The sequence below is a fragment of the Solanum tuberosum genome, unplaced genomic scaffold (assembly GCF_000226075.1).
Source record: "Solanum tuberosum cultivar DM 1-3 516 R44 unplaced genomic scaffold, SolTub_3.0 scf00010, whole genome shotgun sequence".
Lineage (NCBI taxonomy): Eukaryota > Viridiplantae > Streptophyta > Magnoliopsida > Solanales > Solanaceae > Solanum > Solanum tuberosum.
Window position 1 is genome coordinate 1538246 of NW_006238936.1, and position 21050 is coordinate 1559295.

At 37.3% G+C, this 21050-nt stretch overlaps 1 protein-coding gene across 1 annotated transcript in view; it reads left to right on the forward strand.

Annotated features, from left to right (window-relative positions):
- The first annotated feature begins 5382 nt into the window (after window positions 1–5382).
- LOC102605679 (BEACH domain-containing protein C2) overlaps window positions 5383–21050 on the forward strand; it is a 36366-nt gene continuing 20698 nt past the window's right edge. The window contains exons 1-8 of the mRNA XM_006339453.2: window positions 5383–7593; window positions 8995–9779; window positions 11415–12113; window positions 13665–13799; window positions 16965–17069; window positions 17438–17551; window positions 18952–19028; window positions 19979–20060. Coding sequence (XP_006339515.1) covers window positions 5646–7593; window positions 8995–9779; window positions 11415–12113; window positions 13665–13799; window positions 16965–17069; window positions 17438–17551; window positions 18952–19028; window positions 19979–20060 — 3945 coding nt within the window. The 5' untranslated portion in view covers window positions 5383–5645. The remainder of the gene's footprint in view (window positions 7594–8994; window positions 9780–11414; window positions 12114–13664; window positions 13800–16964; window positions 17070–17437; window positions 17552–18951; window positions 19029–19978; window positions 20061–21050) is intronic.

Here is a 21050-nt window from a genome sequence, read left to right on the forward strand (position 1 = left end):
GTTTGTTGGATACATCATATATTGATAATAGATACATCAAATTAATGAATTTATTATTTTAAGAGTAATAATTTGAAATTAATCAAATTGCATTACCAAGATATACATGTTTTTATCTTATATTAATAATATTAATGATTTTACTATTTTAAAGAATAATAAAATGAAATTAATTATCTATGTATTTTGAAAATCCTCAATTACTCCTCTAATTAAGGAAATTAGTTCCAAACAATTAATTTAAATAAATAAATTTTGTATCTCAATTTTAAAATTCGGCAGATACATGTATCTCATGGATTCAGACTCATGTATCCTAAGCATAAAATGTGGTACATGAAGTAATATTTGAAACTATTGGGAATCTTAATAATTAAGACCTAAACTAGTGGGATTTATGTGGTTTGCCCTATTTCTAATGTGTTGTATCTACCTGACTTCCAGTACAATTTGATGTCTGTCAGCAAATCAACAAATGAGCTAGACTGTACTTTCTTCCCTAACTGTTGTGTTTTCTAGGAGCTTTACAGTGGAAAGGTGAAACAAATTGGTGAAGAAACAGGTTGTCTGTACACTCAAAAGCATGTCAGTAATCAAAGGGATATAACTTTAAATGTGTCTCGAGTTTCTACAAATATGGAGTTGTGGCATCAAAGGCTAGGACATGTCTCTTCTGGTGTACTTGCTATAATGTTTTCTATGAATAAAGAAAGTCATGTAAGGTGTCTAAGTGTTTAAGTTTGTCCTTATGCCAAACAAACTAGACTTAGTTTTCCTACTAGCAGTATCAAGAGTTGTGACTGTTTTGAGTTGATTCATGTAGACCTTTGGGGTCCATATAATACAACTATTTTTTTATGAAAACAAGTATTTTCTTACTATAGTGGATGACTTCTCAAGAATGACTTGGTTGTTTTTTCTTAAACATAAATATGATGTTTGTGCCTCCTTACAAATGTTTGTGCAATATGTTCATAATCAATTTGCCAAGACTGTTAAGATAATAAGGTCTGATAATGGCACTGAGTTTGTAAACTCTACTTGTGAAAGCATGTTTCAAAAGTTAGGTATTATACATCAGAGATCTTGTCCATATACACCCAGCAAAATGAGGTGGCTAAAAGAAAACACAGACATCTACTTGAAGTTACAAGAGCACTCAGATTTCAAGCAAAAATTCCTATCAAGTACCGGGGGAATTGTGTATTAGCAGCAACCTATATTATCAACAGACTCCCTAGCTGTGTACTTGATTTTCAAACTCCCTATGATAGATTATATGGTAGCAAACCATTATTGTCCCATTTTAAGACTACTAGTTGTTTATGCTTTGCCAAAAGTCTTACTGAGCATGATAAACTAATGCCTAGAGATAGGTCAGCTATTCATATGGGGTATTCAGCAACACAAAAATGGTACATTTTTCTGGATCTTACCACCAAAGTATTTTTTGTAAGCAGAGATGTTATGTTTATGGAGGACATGTTTCCTTTGCACATGACAAACACTCTGGAAGACACTAGTTATTCACAGATATATTACAAGGAGGTTCAGATGTAAATTTTCAAGAGTTGTCTCAGCCAGCTTATGTATCTTATAATCTTGAGCATGAAAGTCCTGAACCTGGCCTTGCAAATCAGGAGCTTGAACAACTTGGAGATCAAGAACATGTCCAGCATATGCTGAGATTTCAGATGATAACATGACTGCAGTATGTGATCCTTTAGCAGAACAAGCTCAGGTAGTTCTTCTTCTGGTACTGACACTCTTATGGATTCTAGTCAAGAGGGTCAACTGGTTGTTGTATCAACTGATATCAGAAGGTCCACTAAAACTAAGCAGACTTCTACTTGGATGACATATTTTATTACACAAAAGGCAGTGAAGTATCCTATGGGAAATTATGTGAGCTATAACCATCTCTCATCCTTTTATTAGTGTTATATTGTTGCTTCTTCCTTACTGAAGGAACCTAGTACATATTCTGAAGTTGTGACAGATCAAAAGTGGATAGATGCTATGCAATTGGAAATTCAAGCATTAGAAAGCAACAATACATGGGTGGTTACTGATCTTCCACAAGGAAAGAAACCTATAGGTTGCAGATGGGTATATAAGATTAAGTATAAGGCTACTGGTGAAATAGAGAGATATAAGGCAAGGTTGGTGGCTAAAGGCTACAGTCAACAAAAAGACATATATTACAAGGAGACTGTCTCACCTGTGGTTAAAATGGTAACAGTGAGATCTATAGTCTCTCTTGCAGCATCCAGAAAATGGCATATTCATCATATGGATGTCTTTAATGCTTTTCTTCAAGGTGATTTAGAGGATGAAATTTATATGCAGCTCCCTTAAGGTTTTATCAGTCAAGGGGAGAAGATTTGTAGACTGACAAAGTCACTATATGGTCTCAAACAAGCACCAAGACAATGGAATCACAAGCTGGAGCTCTTATTGCTCTCAAATTCAGACAAAGTCAGTATGACTATTCTTTGTTTATTCAAGATTCAGAAGCTGGTATAGTCATTATACTTGTGTATGTAGATGATATGTTGGTTACTGGAAGCAGTCTTAAATTGATTGAAGAGACAAAGCAAGCTTTACAAAAGTGTTTCAAAATGAAGGATCTAGGTGAACTAAAGTATTTTATAGGCATTGAGTTCACTAGGACAGAACAAGGCATACTTATGCATCAAAGAAAGTATATCTTGGAGCTTATAGCTGAAGTAGGAATGTCAACAGCAAAGCTTGCAGGAACTCCCATTGATGTTAATGTCAAGCTAACATCAAAACAGTATGATGAGCAAATAAAGGACAAGAAGAATTCTGAAGATCGGCTGGTGGATCTAACATCATATCAAAAGATAATTGGGAAACGGTTGTACATTAACATGACAAGGCTAGATATATCATTTAGCACTCAGACTCTAAGTCAGTTCCTACAGCAGCCAAAAAAGTCACATATGGATGCAACTTTAAGAGTGGTGAGATATCTTAAGAAACAGCCTGGACAGGGTCTGCTATTGACTAGTTCTTCAAATGAATTGATTATTGCATGTTGTGATGCAGACTGGACCTCTTGTCCACTTACCAGGAGGTCTGTTACAGGCTACATGATCAAGATAGACAACTCTTTAGTGTCATGGAAAGCAAAGAAGCAAACCACAGTCTCCAAAAGTTCAGCTGAAGCTGAGTACAGAAGCCTTGCATCTACTGTGTCAAAGTTAGTATGGTTACTTAGGATGTTAAAGGAAGTAGGAGTTGAAGTGCAGCTACCAATACAAGTATACAGTGACAGTAAAGCAGCAATACAAAGAGTTGCAAATCTAATCTATCATGAGAGGACAAAACATATAGAAATAGATTGTCACCTCACAAGGGAAATGATACAACAAGGTTCAATCAAAGTGAATTATATACCAACACAAGAACAACCAACAAATATTTTGACAAAGGGCTGTCCAGAAGTCAACATGAGTATTTGTTATCCAAGCTAGGAATGTTGAACATTTTTGCCCCTCCTAGCTTGAAGGGGAGTAATGAGACTTCGCCAGAGTAGTTGGTTGTTAAGTAGTTAAAATGTGGTTAGGATGATTAAGGGTAGTATAGGTTTTTCTCTTAAAAGTTGTTATAACTAATTCTCCCAATAGTTAGTTACAGAAACAACTATAAATACATGTTCCTATCATTGTACAAATTAGCCCTTTGAGCTCATAAATGAAATTCTTCTTTCTTCTCTTCTAGTAGCCTCTGTAAATTGTGTCTACGTTCAGTAATTAATATAGAATATCATGCAACATTCGTATCAATTAAAAATAAATAAATAAGTAAGTAAGAAGTAGCAAATAAAGGAACTAATTGAGGAGGCGAGAAATCGAAACAAAGCCAAAAAAAGAGAGGTAAAAAAAAGGAAGAGCTGAAAGCCCTTCGCACAAGCAAAGGATAAAAAAAAATAGTGCTGCCAAGGGGTTCAAACCCTCGACACTCACATTTAGAACTATTTTTTTTTACCCTCCCTAGAGCTCCCACCCCTTTTGCTCCCTTAGTGACTCGAACTCGCAACCTTCGGGTTGGAAGTGAGGGGTGCTTACCATCCGAACAACTCCCTCTTGTCCTCACATTTAGAACTATGCCCTTTACCAGATGCACCATTTAACATAATGTTCATAGGGTGGCAAGTGAAATATATATTAAATATATTATACTTTATACACATATATATAAAGTTTTAACCGAGGTCAGCGGGCCATACACCAAGATCCGCCCCGTGTCCATTGCCCACTTTTTTTGTTTTGCTTGGTAAGTAATAATTATCACATTTGATAGTAATAAAAATTTTACTTATAAAAGAAACAAAACACAATTATTTCCTTACCCAAGACAAAGAGAAGACTTGACGCTAAAAAAATAAAAAAATAATTAATCTATCCATACAAATCAAATATCTTAAATACAAATATGCATATTTTTTCATACTTACTCTTAATTAAATATTTATTTATTTTCGTGTTTATTATTATACTTCAAAACATAAAATTAACTCCATCTATTAGATACAAATACAAAATTTTCACATTTTTTAATATCAAAATATATTATTTTTTATGTAGATATTCAGTTTAAAATTTATATTTTTTGCACTCAAAGGTAATAAAATGTGTATATTAAATCCCCTATTAACAATTAATCAAAATAACAAAAACGATAGATATTTAAGATAATTAATCTCAATGTATATTCTTAAAACTCACGACTTCAACATAATTACATTTTAAATTTTTTAAGTTAACCTACCATTCAACTCTAGTTATAGTCTTATAAATAGTATTTAAATAATTTGACAAAGATAACATCACCTATCAAATAAGTGGATCAAGTTTTGAACTATATAAATTGTTTATTTTAATTTAATCAATAGGTAAGTACATACTGTCATGATTATAACTACAATAAGGGGCACGTAGATAAGATGAAATAAATAATAAATACCTAACCTACGAAATTCAACATAATAATTATTTACTCATACAAATAAAATAAATATTTCACCTTATGAAAAAAAAGAATTATTATTTTTTAGTAAATATCACACGTCCATATATATTATTTCTCTCTACTTTTACTTTTATAAGATAATAACATTAATTAAATTTAATAAAAAATCTGATTAATAAAGATTTAAGTCATTAATTCAATTTACTTGATACATAAAATGTACATGAGAAAAATTCAATGAGCTAATAAAATTTTGACCATTAAAAAAAAGATTGAAGAAATAAATAATGTGTAATTAGGTACCCAAACCCAAAAATAGAAAAAAGGAAAAAGAAAGAAAATATTGAAAATTAGACAAATGGGCTGTTGAAAGCAAATGGGCTCTTTATTTGACTAATCGAAACCTTGGCTGGCTCAACTTTCCTCCTATTTCGCTTCCATTCCACCACCCATCGCTTGATTCTTCATTTTCTTGATCTTTCAATCCCAGATATTGGATCAACCTTCACAAAAGGTAAAATCTTGATTACCATTTGTTTGATCTTTTGCCTTTTTTGGGAAAAAAATGTGCATGTTTCAAATTTTCCAATCGTTGTAGTTATGATTCCATTTCCAAGATTGTATTTTTAAGCATTTGGGTTTGTAGAATGGAAGAGGAGAAACCCAAAAATACCCAGAATGAACTGGGTGGTGATAATGTAGATAATGTACATAGTAATGTAGACTCGAAAGGGGTTGATTCTTCTTCAGCTCCTATGGTAGATGCTGAGCTATTTGACATTGTTTCATTGAAAGATCAAGATAAGATTATTGGGGGCTTAAATCAATCTCCAGGATCTGATAATTTAAGAGGGTCTTCAGGTGGGACTGAGGACAAGTTTGAATTTTCCTTGGGGAAAATCCCATCTGGGGATGATTATGTAGACATTGAGGTGCACCATGAAAGCGATATTTTGAGCCCTAATCCTGACAGGCAATTTATGGATATAGATGAAACTAGACAGTCTTCTTCTTCGATGGATTCTGCTTTGTATTCATATGGGGATGATGCATATTCTCCATTTGGATCACCACCAAAACCTAAGACGAAACAGGTTGTGCCAAATGTGGAACCAGAACTCTTGCATTTAGTAGATTCTGCTATTATGGGAAAGCCTGAAGGATTGGACAAGCTGAAAAATGTTGTAAGTGGTGTTGAGAGTTTTGGAACTGGAGATGATGCTGACTCTATTGCATTTCTGGTAGTTGATTCACTTCTTGCCACCATGGGAGGGGTTGAGTGTTTTGAGGATGATGAGGATAATAATCCGCCAAGCGTGATGTTGAACTCTAGAGCAGCCATTGTGGCAGGTGAACTCATTCCCTGGCTTCCCTCCGTCGGGGACATTGCAGGTCTCATGTCACCTAGGTCTCGCATGGTTAAAGGTTTGCTTGCTATTTTGTGTGCTTGCACTAGAAACCGAGCAATGTGCTCTACAGCTGGTTTGTTGCGTGTCCTGCTGCATTCGGCTGAAAAGATATTTTGTCAAGATTTTGCTACTTCAGAGCCATCAAGATGGGATGGGACTCCTTTATGCCTTTGCATTCAACACTTAGCTGCATATTCTCTTAGTGTAAGGGATCTGCATGGTTGGTTTCAAGTAGTCACAAAAACACTTGCCACCAAGTGGGCGGCTCGTTTATTGCTTTCTTTGGAGAAGGCCATGAGTGGGAAAGAGTCGAGAGGTCCAGCATGCACCTTCGAATTTGATGGTGAAAGTTCTGGCTTGCTAGGTCCAGGGGAGAGTCGCTGGCCTTTTACTAATGGATATTCATTTGCTACATGGATCTATATTGAGTCCTTTGCTGATACTCTAAATACAGCAACTGCAGCAGCTGCAATTGCTGCCGCTGCAGCTGCCACATCAGGAAAATCATCTGCGATGTCAGCTGCTGCTGCAGCCACTGCACTGGCTGGGGAAGGCACAGCTCACATGCCACGGCTCTTCAGCTTCTTGTCAGCAGATAATCAAGGGATTGAAGCATACTTCCACGCCCAATTTTTGGTGGTTGAAAGCGGTAGTGGAAAAGGAAGGAAGTCTTCTCTGCATTTCACTCACGCGTTCAAGCCACAGTGTTGGTACTTTATTGGTCTTGAACACTCTTGTAAGCAAGGCCTCATAGGGAAAGCCGATAGTGAACTGAGGCTGTACGTTGATGGATCATTATATGAGAGTCGACCATTTGACTTTCCCCGAATATCCAAGCCGCTTGCATTCTGCTGTATTGGGACTAATCCACCCCCAACTATGGCTGGTTTACAACGTCGTCGTCGTCAATGCCCTCTGTTTGCTGAGATGGGCCCTGTATACATTTTTAAGGAACCAATTGGGCCAGAAAAAATGGCACGTTTAGCTTCTAGGGGAGGAGATGTGCTTCCTTCTTTTGGTCATGGAGCTGGCTCACCGTGGTTAGCAACAAATGACTACGTGCAAAAGTTGGCTGAAGAAAGTTCTGTTCTGGATGCTGAAATCTCAGGATGTCTTCATCTCCTCTATCATCCTGGCTTGCTCAGTGGCCGTTTTTGTCCAGATGCTTCTCCTTCTGGTTCAGCAGGTTTGACAATTTTGTTACATTTACCGCACATATCAATATCAATTATGATGTCCATTATTTTCTAAATCATCATCACAAGTTTACAAAGCTTGATGCTTTAGAGTTGCTAGCATTGATCATATAAACTTAGTAATTAGACCATCCTATGTATTTTCTCGTTTTTCTACATTTAACTATGGGGGTGTTTGACCATGAAAATTGTCTCGTATTTGAAAAAAGTAGTTTTTCTTTTCAAAGTGAAAAGTGATATTTGAAAGTTGGAGTTGTGTTTGTCCCTGAATACAAGTTGGAGTTGTTTTTGACTTTTTGTGAGTAATTTTGAGTGAAAAAAGTGAAAACAACTTTTTTTCTAGCAAGACTCCGGATGCGAGCTCCATTTCATCCACTGTGCACCAATTCGATCTGTGACATCATCGCCAATCTCCTCATTTTCTTGGATAATGGACCCAAGCTACTTGAAACTTCCTCTTTTTTGGATGGTCTGTGTTCACACCTCATTTCTGCACCAGCCTCATGCGTTATGCCACTGAACTTGCACACTCTAGGGTCTGTCTCCAAACCTTTAGTTTATCCTTAACTCCTCCGCGTGTCTTGTCAATCAAAACTACGTCATCCGCAGATAACATACACCATGACACCTCTACTTAGATATGTACGCCAATTCATCCGTCACCAAGACAAATAAAAACAGGCTAAAAGTTGATCCCTGGTGCAACCAATCACAACTGGGAAGTGCTCCGAGTCTCTTCCTATTGCTTTTACTGTGGTCTTGACTCCATCATACACATCCTTGATCACCCTAGTGTACGCCACAAGCACACCTCTAACCTCCAAGTATCTCCTTATAACCTCCCTTGGGACTTTGTCGTAAGCCTTTTTTAGGTCGATGAATTCCACCTTTGTCGTAAGCCTTTTCTAGGTCGATGAATACCACATGTAAGTCGTTCCTCTCTCTATACTGTTCCACTAGTCTCCTTACGAGATGAATGACTTCTGCAGTTGAGCGCCCCAACATGAAGCATGAATCCGAATTGATTCACGAAAATAGCCCACACCTCTCATCACCCTCATCTCCAACACCCTCTTCCAAACTTTCAGAGTGTGGCTATAGTTGTTGCAATTCTGAACGTCACCTTATCAAATTTCATATGTTAAAACATAATATTTATTTTGGATGAATGAGTGCTTGGCAAATGTTTTCTGTACACAAATTGAATCTGATACCTCTTTTTCTCTCTGGCCCTTCCTCTTTATGTCTTTCTTTCATTTGGTACAAAGACATGTAAATAACCAAAGTTTTATCTTTTTTAACCTAACATGTTCATTTTGTCTAGTCTAGATGTGGCTTGAAGAATGTAACTGTTGTCTATTTATTATTGTTAATGATTCTGAATCGTTCAGGTGTGCTTCGAAGACCTGCAGAGATTCTTGGGCAAGTCCATGTTGCAACAAGAATGCGCCCAACGGAAGCTCTTTGGGCATTGGCCTATGGAGGTCCCATGTCCTTACTTCCTTTGGCAGTGAGTAATGTGCAAGAGAATAGCTTGGAACCTCAGCAAGGTGACCTTTCTTTATCATTAGCGACAACTGCTATTGCTGCTCCCATATTCAGAATCATTTCTAAGGCCATTGAACATCCTGGAAACAATGAAGAGTTGAGCCGTAGAAAAGGTCCAGAAGTCCTGTCAAGAATCTTAAACTACCTTCTACAAACTTTGTCTTCCCTTGATGTTGCGAAGCGTGATGGAGTCGGGGATGAGGCGCTGGTAGCAGCAGTTGTTTCGTTGTGCCAATCACAAAAGCACAACCACTCACTCAAGGTGCAGCTTTTCAGTATGCTTCTACTGGATCTGAAGATTTGGAGCTTATGCAGTTATGGTCTTCAGAAGAAGCTTCTTTCTTCTCTTGCAGATATGGTTTTCACAGAGTCATCTGTGATGCGCGATGCCAATGCGATTCAAATGCTTCTAGATGGCTGCAGGAGATGTTATTGGACTATTCGTGAAAGTGACTCTACCGATACATTTATGAACGACGAAACACGTCCTGTGGGTGAAGTAAACGCTTTGGTTGATGAACTCTTAGTTGTTATTGAGCTCCTAGTTGTGGCTGCACCTCCTTCGCTAGCTACAGATGATGTCCGTTGTTTGCTTGGTTTCATGGTGGATTGTCCACAGCCAAATCAGGTAACGTGCAGTTTTTCATATATAAGTATGCTGAGTGGGGGGAAGTTTCTAGGTTAAATAACTGTCTTGTTGCTCTTTATAAGAAAACTTAGACTACTGTTCCTCGTTGGTGTTGAGTTTTGACGGTTTATTATGTCTTTGTTTTGAGCATTGATTGACATATAAATCTATTATATTAAGTATTTATATTTTCTTAGTCACTTAAGAATACACTCTTAGTAGTTTTCTCAAACTTTTTACTTTGTTGTATCTTTATTCTTCAAAGCATATCAGTTTTTTCACACCGTATTCTTTTGTCGCATGTGATCTTCCTATTTCGTAATTATTAACTTTTTTTTTAGTTATCAGTGTCTCATCTCATTAGCTTTACTTTTAGACGCTCACACTGTTCGATGATACTAATATTTGAATTTGCTCATAATTCTTCTATCTTAAAAAGTGCAAAAGGACTAATCAAATAAGTTCTTATGGTTTTCTTACTTGTTTTAGTATCCACAGTATCTTATTCATAATGGTACACATTATAGGCAATTATCTATTAGGGTGGCTGGTGTTTGCGATGGTACTAGTTGTATTATTTTAGTTCTTGTTTTTTATTTCTATCATTGTTTATTATTGTTTTTAATAATCTATCCTAGTATGTTGTTTATGGTGTTTCGATTATCACATGATTCTATCGTTGTTTTGGCTCCCTCTCTGGTAGACTTTTGCGCTGTATCCTTGTTATTTGCTATATTCTCTTTATCGTATACCGGGATTTGTTGCACTTGAGCCGAGGGTCTTTTGAAACATCCTCTCTACCTTCACGAGGTAGTCGTCTCCGCACATTATACCCTCCCTTGACCTCACTTGTGGGATTTCACTGGGTATGTTGTTGTTGTTGCATGTATCATGTCCTAAAATTTCGTACAATTGAGTTAAAAATATTGTAATTTGGTTTACATAGTTGTTGGAAAAGAAAGAGGAACAACTCTAATAGCATAAAGTAGTTTTTAAGAAACACTTCTCAATTTGAATTTTCAAATTTTGCTCTTTTTAGTACTCTTCCATAAAGTTTGTGCTAGTTATTTGATACTTAACATCTGCCGAAAACTTGACTGAGAAAGTAAAAATGAGCTAATGAAATCTGTCATATTCTTTCATCATGCACATACACTTAATTCACCAGTTAGCTAACTAACTAAGACATTTTGTGCTCTTTTGATACAGTCTTAAGACCTTTTGCACTTTACTATGTGTACAGCTGTAATCTTTCCTCCAAAGCACCTCTTTTTTTTCTCGTTCCTCAAAACACATAAGATGAGGCTGGTATTATCCTCCAAATACCCTTCTAGTCTTAGTCTTTTCTAACTGTATCCACTCCCACAGCAAAATAACTCTTTAAGTAAAGGCATGACATTTTCCACTAATGTTCAGGAACACTTCCCACATATGGCTGTACAGTGAACAAGAGGTGTTTTGTTGTCTTCACTCCCTTCTCCACACTAGTAGCATTTACTACCTTCTGTATACTGGGGAATAAAATCTTATTCTTAAAAGAGAACTTTCTTGATACTTCATTTTCTTAATTGATACTTCCCAACGGATATGCCTTACTTTCTATTTGAGTCTAACATAATACTTTTGTTATTTCAGGTTGCCAGGGTGCTACATCTCATGTACAGGTTGGTTGTACAGCCAAATATGTCCAGGGCTCAAACCTTTTCTGATGCATTTTTATCTGGTGGTGGTATAGAAACACTTCTTGTCCTATTGCAGCGCGAAGTTAAGATTGGAGATTGTGATGATTTATCCACTGTAGATCATAATGCCACTATTGCATCAGCCCAGGAAGCTGAACTGGATACTGAGGCACTTTGTCCCATGGGAAGTAGTGAAGTTAGTGAAACAGGATATACAAAAGAAAGAGAGACAGGTTTGAATGCAATGGAATCTGTACCTGAGTCCTTCAATGGTGCGGGCGCCACAATTTCCACTACTATTGAAAAGATGCAGTCTATCCCAGAGAATGCATTTCTAAAAAACTTGGGTGGAATAAGCTTTTCAATAAGTGCTGAAAATGCTCGGAATAATGCATACAATGTTGATAAAAGTGATGAAATTGTGCTTGGAATTATTAACCTCTTGGGTTCTTTAGTTTCATCAGGCTATCTGAAATTTGGTACACATGCTCCCCCAGATGTGATAAACAACCTTTTGGGGTTGCTTGAAGGAGGGCGTACCATGTTTGATGATAAGGTTTCCCTTCTACTTTTTGCATTACAAAAGGCCTTCCAAGCAGCACCAAATAGGCTCATGACTGGCAGAGTATACACAGCTTTATTGGGTGCCTCGGTATTAATATGCTTTTCCTCTTGATATGCTGCTTCTTTAGTCATTCAGTTCCTGCCATTTCTTCTATTTCCTTGGATAATTTTTCTTTGTGAAAACCAACCACTTTATTTTTTTTCTGTGTGAAACCCTCTTAGTATGTTTCTAGGAAAAAATCCTTTCTTCGCTGTGAAATAGAAAGATAGTATACTGTTTGCGTAGGAACAGATGCTCAAATAGATGAAAGAAACTACTCAGTGCATTGCATAGAGTCCCTGCTTGAAGATGTTATGCATAGTTACAAACATATACATGACCTTTTCAGCTTCTCGCTTTACATCTGAAATAAATTGGTGCAAAAACTAGATACCTCTTTATCGTTACTGCTGTTTTTCTTTTCCCTTTTTCTTGCCTATCCTGTTTAGATATGTAATCCAGAGAATGGAAACCGTAAATATCTCAAACATTTAGAATGAAACTTCCGTTATGTGTTTTCCCTGGGAAGTCAACCAAGTTTCAACTCAGACTTCATATCATCATGCATTTCTGTAATGCAATATCTTGGTATGATGCACTATGTGGTAATAGATAGCTCTCTGGCCTCTGGTGGTTTTAATAGTTCTGGAACAAGTATGTTAAGTGATGGAACTGTTTTATATTGTAATCAATATGAGTGTTTATATGTTTCTCAGCTTTGCTTAGAAAGGTAAAGAAGGATCCCTTCTACAGCTTTTTCATCCATTTGGATGGAAAAAACTGCATAATAATATTAGTCCCTTTTGTTGTTCAAATGATGATATCAGTGAGGATCGCTTCCCTTTTTATAAAATATGATGTTAATGAATATCTCGTGGAGAAATTATACCTTGTATAGACTATCAAATAAGCCATGTTTTCTTTTCCCAGATTTGATAAGGTACTTGCATTATTTTATTTACTACAAGTGTTTTATGGAACAAGGTGGCATCATGACTTTGCTTTCATTAGTTTTTGGAGATTTTTATGCCAGAGTAATTTTTTTTTGACAAGTAGATTATATTACTAGCTTTCCTTTTGAATAATTTTTTTCTAGCACTTTATGTACTGTACCGTTAATGTCACCAATATAACTTTCTTAATTTATGGTTTATTGAGTAGAATAAGATTTGATAAAATGCAAACATATGAATATAATCTGCTTAGCAATATTAGGGCTGTGTACCTCGTGAGTAATAAATCTGTATTTAATCACGTGATATTGATGTGAAAATAAGTTTTAGACCTTTCTAAACACCATGAGTTGAATATTTTTTTATTGGAAATAACCAGTTTTCAGGTATCTAGACAAAGTTTATGCCATGATCAATATAGGTGTTCCCTAATCTTGTTTTTGGGCTCATATTATCCTTTTTGTGATTAGTTTTGTTGAATGCCTCACTGTTTGGATTTTGGATTTCCTCTCCGCTAATCATTCAGATAGTCACTTTATTATTTATAGATGTAAGAGTTTTGGGGCTATACTCTATTTACCATTGAGTTTTCTGCTCTCGGCAGTCTTTCAAAGATAAAGCTGAAGATTTTTTGCTCCTGATGTAGATAAATGCCTCGTCAACAGATGAAGGATTGAACTTCTATGATTCTGGGCATCGGTTTGAGCATATCCAACTTTTATTGATTCTTTTAAGATCACTTCCATATGCACCAAAGCCATTCCAAAGCCGAGCATTGCAGGTATTGAATCGTGTTTCTTTTTTCCTAATAACTTATACACCTTATCTTCTGTGTACTGAAGCGGTCGTAGGCTCTTGGCACTTCATTACCATTGGGTGGGTGTTCTAAAGTTTGTTCTGGCTTGAATATTTAAAATTGAGCGTTTGGTTATCTGTTGGTTCTAAGTTCATTATAGAAAATTTAACATCAAACTTTAATATCGGAACTACTTCTGTTGAATAAGGCAAATATAACATTGTTTCTGACTCTTTTTGGCTGAACAACGATCTTTGCGAGTATAGGCTGCGATAATAAGTTTCACAATTGTTTATGATAACAAAATACAACATACCCAGGGAAATCCCACAAGTGAGGTCTAGGGAGGAGGGTAGACTGTATGCAAACCTTATCACTACCTTGTGGAGGTAGAAAGGCTGTTTTCGAAATATAATCTGCTCAAGTGAAGAAAAAGGCGACAATGAAGAAAAGATAGTAAGCAACAAGAAAACGGTGCAAAGTCTACCAAAAGGGAGCAAAGACAACAATAGAATAGTGTGATAATCAATAAACAACATATTAGGACATTATTGAAAACAAGAATAAACACTGCTATTTATCAAAAAACAAGAACTACAATAAAACAACTTGTAAAATGGCAAACACCAACCATCCTAAGCAAGACAACCATACACTACCTACTAACGTGCTATCCTAATACGAGTCCTCTACACCTTCCTATCTAAGGTCATGTCCTCGGTAACCTGAAGCTGCATCATATCCTATCTTATTAGTTATCACCTCTCCCCAATACTTCTTCGGCTTACCTCTTCCTCTCCTCGTACCCTTTATAACCAATTTCTCGCACCTCCCACCGGTGCGTCTATGCCTCTCCTCTTGACATGTCCAAACCATTTCAATTGCGCTTCCGTCAATTTATCCACCACGGAGGCCTTCCTAATCTTATCGCCCTTTATATGGCCACACATCCACCTCAACATCCTCATCTCTGTAACATGCATCTTCTGGACATGAGAGTTTTTGACTGTCCAACACTCTGCGGCATACAACAATGTCGGTCTAACCACCACTCTATATAACTTACCCTTGAGTTTGGTGGTACCTTTTTATGACACAAGACTCTATAGGCAAGCCTCCACTTCATCCACACTACACCAATACGATGTGTAATATCATCGTCGATGTCCCCACTCCCCTGAATTATAGATGCAAGATACTTGAATCTGTCACTCTTGGGGATATTTCGTGTGGCAAGAATGTTACATAGTTAATTGTATACATTTTGCTTTGATAGAGGAACTGGTAAGGTCAACTAATAAGCTCTCAATAAGTAATTCAAGAAGAGGAATCAGTACAGTCAGCTAATAAGTCGTTGTTTTTTGGATCTAAGTACTCTCTTCATTTCAATTTGGTTGTTGTATTTTGACTTGACACGGAGTTTAAGAAATTAAAGAAGACTTTTGAATCTTGTGTTCATAAATTAAAGATATATAAAATATACCAAAAGTAGCATCATGCACAGGGCTGTGGTTCAGTGGTAAAGGAAGAATAACATGGGATGTGTTGTAGGTGTATGTCACTAGTTTGAACCCTGTTAAGGACTACAGTTTGGCATTTGAATGGGAGAAGGGTAGAGGGACATGTCCATACTCCATAAAGTATGAACCTGTGCGTCAACTGGGCTGGGCCAGCTAATCCGCAGGGAATTTTTCGGTTGTCAAAGAAAACAAATAATGAAAAGTAGCACCATTTTCCTAAAGGCCCCACAAAAAGCATTCTAGTTCTGTGTTTCTAAATAGTTCTAGGTCAGGGACAGCCAGACCGGGGGTTACCCGCAATTGGTAATGGCACAGCAAGGGAGGAGTCAAAAGGCTGGCCAAGGTTGTGTTCTTTCGAGAGGACGAGGTTGGCTTGTTAACCGAGGGCTTGCATTGCGATGGCATTGCCTTTGGACTTGGACATCACTTCAACATCTCTCTGCTTTTCTCCAGCCCGAGGGAATGCATATTTGCAAACACCGATCCCCACTCAATAGGGAAATTCAAAGAGGAGAACGAGGACAGATGACTACCGCTAAAAATCATTTATGTTGCTTGTTCTACCTGACCAGCTCACTTAAGCTTTATTCATGAAGAAGCCATAGCCTACCTCGTGCTAAAAATGTTACCATGTTCTATAATTGTGTTGCAGTAGGGCGATGCAAAAATAAATGATTTGCATCTTCAAGCTCCCTAGCACACATGTGAAATCTGCAGGGTCAGGCAAATATTATGTACGGCAATCCCGCTGAAGCTGTCGAAGAGAAGCTTTGTTTTCCAAAACATCTTCCATTGCCAGTTTTCAGTAACACTTTGTTTTTAATGATGAACTGTAGCATGATTTAACAGTTGAAGTTGCCTCGTGTTTGTAATACATAACAAGGAGTAGGGATTCAGGAGGCTGTTCATTAATGACTCCCAGCTTCTTTAGTATTGAGAATATCCTGTCAACCTCCAAATCATGGCAATTCCTTCTAAACCTTAGCTCCAATCCATAATTTGTCTTTCATTGTGCAATGGTAGTAGTTACATTTACAGCAAGATTGGACAAAAGGGGAACTTATCTTTGGGGATGTGCCCCAACCAAGCATCATGCCATTTTTTTTTTACTAATTATCATCATCCTCTTTGAAATTGCATCTGGTAATAATTTATCTCGGAGGTTCCTTATTTGCATTGAAATGTGTGAGAAAAGAGGATTGGAGATAAAAGGGGTCTGGTCCATGTGAGGGCTAGACAAGAGAAATTGTTTTCTTTACAACTCTATGTAGCCCTCAATTTTTTCTAGAACATAACAAAATCAACACGATTAATTTTCTGCCTTTCATTTTCTTGTTTGTCATTTTTGTACCTGGTGGAAGGGGGAAGACAAAATTAAACCTGCTCAAGAGCAAGAATCCAAGAAGAATTCAATCTTTTTCTTTTTGAAGTTGATGTAGGAGGGAGAAGGTCTTAGCTTGTAAGATATTACAGACCTGCAACATTTTTGTCATTCATGTTTTGACTTGTTGAGTGGTCGGTGGGATTATTTTGATGACACCTTCCCCTCAATATATTGCCTTCATATATTGTCTTTTTTGAACATTCTCTTCATGTCTCTCTCTCACTTCAATTTTCTGTTTGGTTTCAGGATCTTCTGATTATGGCTTGCAGTCACCCGGAAAACAGAATCAATCTAACCAAAATGGATGAGTGGCCTGAGTGGATATTGGAGATCCTGATATCTAACTATGAGGTAGCATTTTGTTTACTGTTTCACAAAAATACTTTGCTTTCTTATTGAAAGTCACTGTAAGGAGTGATACAAAAAGATTATGTTATGTTTTCACTTCTTTGATACTTTTTGTGCATATTGCCTGTCGTTTTGCATTGTTTATGCACCTATAATTCTGTATACAGGAATAGTTTCCCATGTGGTCACTGATACACCTTTTTTGGCTTTGTTAACTTAAACATGATTCTCATAGGTGGAACTACAAAATGTCTCTTCTGATACTTCTTTTCCCTGTGAAGTAGTGGTTAGAGTGAGCTTTTTCCATTATCAGCAGAGGCTAAAAGAAACGTAGAGATTCTGACTTTGATTCTTTGATCTTTCTGTGACAGACAGGAGCAAGTAAGACTGCTAACCCAGGAAGCTTGAGAGATATAGAAGACCTCATACACAACTTCCTAATAATTGTGTTAGAGCACTCAATGCGCCAGAAGGATGGATGGCAGGTAAAATTTGGTAACCATTTTATTTTCTCATGTGACATCAAAACATTTAGAACATAGGTGTAGCACCAGTAGGATGATAACTAACAGAGTGTATGCATTAAGATGGAGAATAATAGGGTGAATGATTCTATCTGTGAGGTGAGCTAGCACTACTAATAAGCATGATTGAACGAATAAGATATCTTATTACGAGAGCTGAATGGATATGTTGATAGTCTTGGAATGATTATGTCAGTCCTGGATTCTTCACACATTTTTTTATTCTTGGTTGCTTGGAGTGGGCATGAAGGACTCAAATAGAGACTTTTTTGATAGATATATGGCCAAAGAGAAGTTACTTGTTTCATCAAGACCAGATGTTGGTGGCTCACATTCTTCTGAGAACTTGGTGTAAGTTAGGGATCCAATATCTTTTGGATTTATCTTATCTGCCAATGGAAGTGGGAAGATAGAGACACTAGTCAGGTTTCAGAATGTTCTGAGTCATAGTTAGCCCTTTGATAGCTAGCCTTGTGGTCCGGGGCTCTAGAGTGTTCTCTATAGCTCCTCCTTTGTGCAGGTGAGACTGTGGCCTCTTTCATGAATTTCTCAGTGCTTGTTCTCTAATTAATTTCTGTTTCCTCATAGCTTGAAAATGTTAGCACTCTGCAGATAGCTCCCCTCAATTTGAACAATTCAAAAGAATCACTGTCTGTTCATTAAAACTTCACTACCTGATTTTCAAGGACCTTCTATAGAGATTTCACGATGTTGGTTGGCTACTTCGACCAAGTCCCCTCTCTTGCCTGAAATCTTATAGTGCTCATCCTTCCCCTTCTTTGACAGCAGCAATTTAAAATCTTCTGCTACTCTCTGTCCTAAACAACTAAATTCTGTTGACTTTGTATCATATCAAGGATCAAAACTCTCTATTGGCTTTCACCAACTAAGTCCCTCTCAAATGTCAACCATGACCTGCTTATCACAGCCTTCTGCCCTGTTAAGACTTGAAAAACCAAAACCCTCCTATGGGTTCTTGACTGGTTTATACTCATTATCTCTCCACTCACATAAATTGATGTATAAGAACCTTTATATTTGCAACACCAGAACGAGCAAATGCAGTTGGCTACTTTCAAATCACTTAGCACTTGACGACTGCTCCTCCTGATTTTTGGTTATGAGTCATCTCCCGGTCTTATTTTCCTTTTGTTTCAGACTTTCGGGTGTTAGATTGCTTTGGTGTTTTATATCTTTTGCTTATTGGCCTGATAGGATTGAGGAAGCGTCAGTTACTAGTTACGACTAATTTATATATGTATTTCTAAAGCATTTTGGTCTTTGTTATGTCACCTGCACTGGCCATTCTCCTATTTTATATCTGCATTGAACATTTCATTTGATATACTTTTTTTGGACAGGATATTGAAGCTACAATTCATTGTGCAGAATGGCTTTCCATGGTGGGTGGTTCTAGCACAGGAGACCTGAGAATCAGGTACTAGCGTTTACAAGTTTGTTGAATAGATCCATGTGTTTGATTTTGCTGCAGTGATTTTCCTCTCGGCAAAGGTCTTTTCTTTCGAAGTGCTATATATTACTATTAGAGTACTAGAGTGAGACCATCCCCCCTTTTTCTGTATAAATTTGCTTTGTATTGAATAATTTAGAGTATGTTATTAGATGTACTTTCATGAATAATTCCCCTGGTTATTGCAATTTTCAATCAGTTTAAATGAAGTAGAATGGAATTTTTGGGTTTTGGCTTTGCACCTCTTATAAGATTAATATAGATAGTTAATGTACATAGTTAAGGTGTATATGGTTATACTTCGTATTGGTCTTTCACACCAGGAAAACATGATTATGTACTTGGATATAAAAATGACTTAGCATAAGTCAATTGTCTTCACGTGCCTTTATTTCTCACATGATATCAGAGTTTTGGTTAAAAGTTCCTCACTTTGCTGAAACCAGCAACATAAGGGAGAGGAAAGGATAGTCACTTTGAATATTTCTGGTGACTTTCAGACCCACTTGTTTCATGAGTTTTGTGCTGAACACCATTATTGGATATGTACTTTTGGACTCATTACCCTGCTTATTCCATCACAACATTGTTAACCAATTGTCATTTTCAATTCACATGAGCTAAAAAGCATTAGGTCTTCCTGACCTTGATACCACTGCTTGAGGATGACAACTTGGATGTGTAGACTTTTTTGGACTTTTTTCAGAGTGTTTGTCCTGTCTATGATAGTGCTTTTAGGCTGTTATTGAATCAGGTAACATAACCTGTCTGGAGATATTTTTCCTCTGAAGCACCATTTTAATTTTTCTTGTGCTTTGTATGATAAGTGGTCTGTAAAGACAGCATCTTATGTTTCTATCCAAAGGCAATTTTGGTGTTCTCATTAGTTTTCAATTTTGCTTACATTACATCCCAAGACGTGAAGAGTCACTGCCCATTTTCAAAAGAAGGCTGTTGGGAAGCTTGCTGGATTTTGCTGCACGGGAGTTGCAAGTTCAGGTAACCTTGTTCTTCAAGTTCTGGTCTCTATGATGAAAGCTGAAAACGTGACTTCATAATTCTTTTGTTTTGTTTCCTTTTCTGCTAATGACTTTTATCTTCAGTATGATATCAGAATGACCTGCTCCAGTGTTTTTTTTTGGTCAAATTAGGTTTTGGGCCTAACTCACACCCCAAAAGCTAGCTCAAAAAGGAGGAGGATTGCCTAAGCCTTATAAGGAGTCCAGGGATCTCATCCCTCACCAATGTGGGATTCTTTCCATTCATCACCCCCCTCACGCCCAGATCCGAACAATATTTATCCAGGGATCCACTGTCCAGTGGTGCATCTCCATTCATGGACCGGGGTATTTCCACCCCTCTACAACTGTCTGGGAACCTGGGCCCCACACCGGATCGGGTCTGGCTCTAATGCCATGTAAAGAAATGGTTCTTAGGCCTACCTCAACCCAAAAGTTAGCTCTTGCCTCTTGGGGTTGAGTGAGGCCCAAGATCCATTTCTTTACATGGTATCAGAGCCAGGCCTATTGGGTCTGATGTGGGGGTCCTCAGACCGTGCAGGATAGTGGGAGTTGTGAATATACTCCCGGTTCATGAATGTGCATGGTCCGGTTCGAAAAAAAGGGTTTAGGCGTGTGTGTGATGAATGGAAAGAATCCCACAACGGTGAGGGATGAGATCCCTTAACTCCTTATAAGACTTGAACAATCCTCCTCCGTATGAGCTAGCTTTGGGATTGAGTAAGGCCCAAGATCCATTTCATTACATTAGGTCTTGGGCCTAACTCACACTATGTGTATACAGCCCTATGTAATGGTAAATCAATAAGACCTAGGTCTTCAATTGAATCTGAGAATTCCTTCATTGATCTATCGTCACAATTCAGTCTCTCAGTTTTAAATCTGCAAATGTTGAAGTCATCACCAATCACCCATAGCCCTTTTGCTGCAACCAACTCATTCACAATTCCTCTTTCAAAGCAGAGTGTGA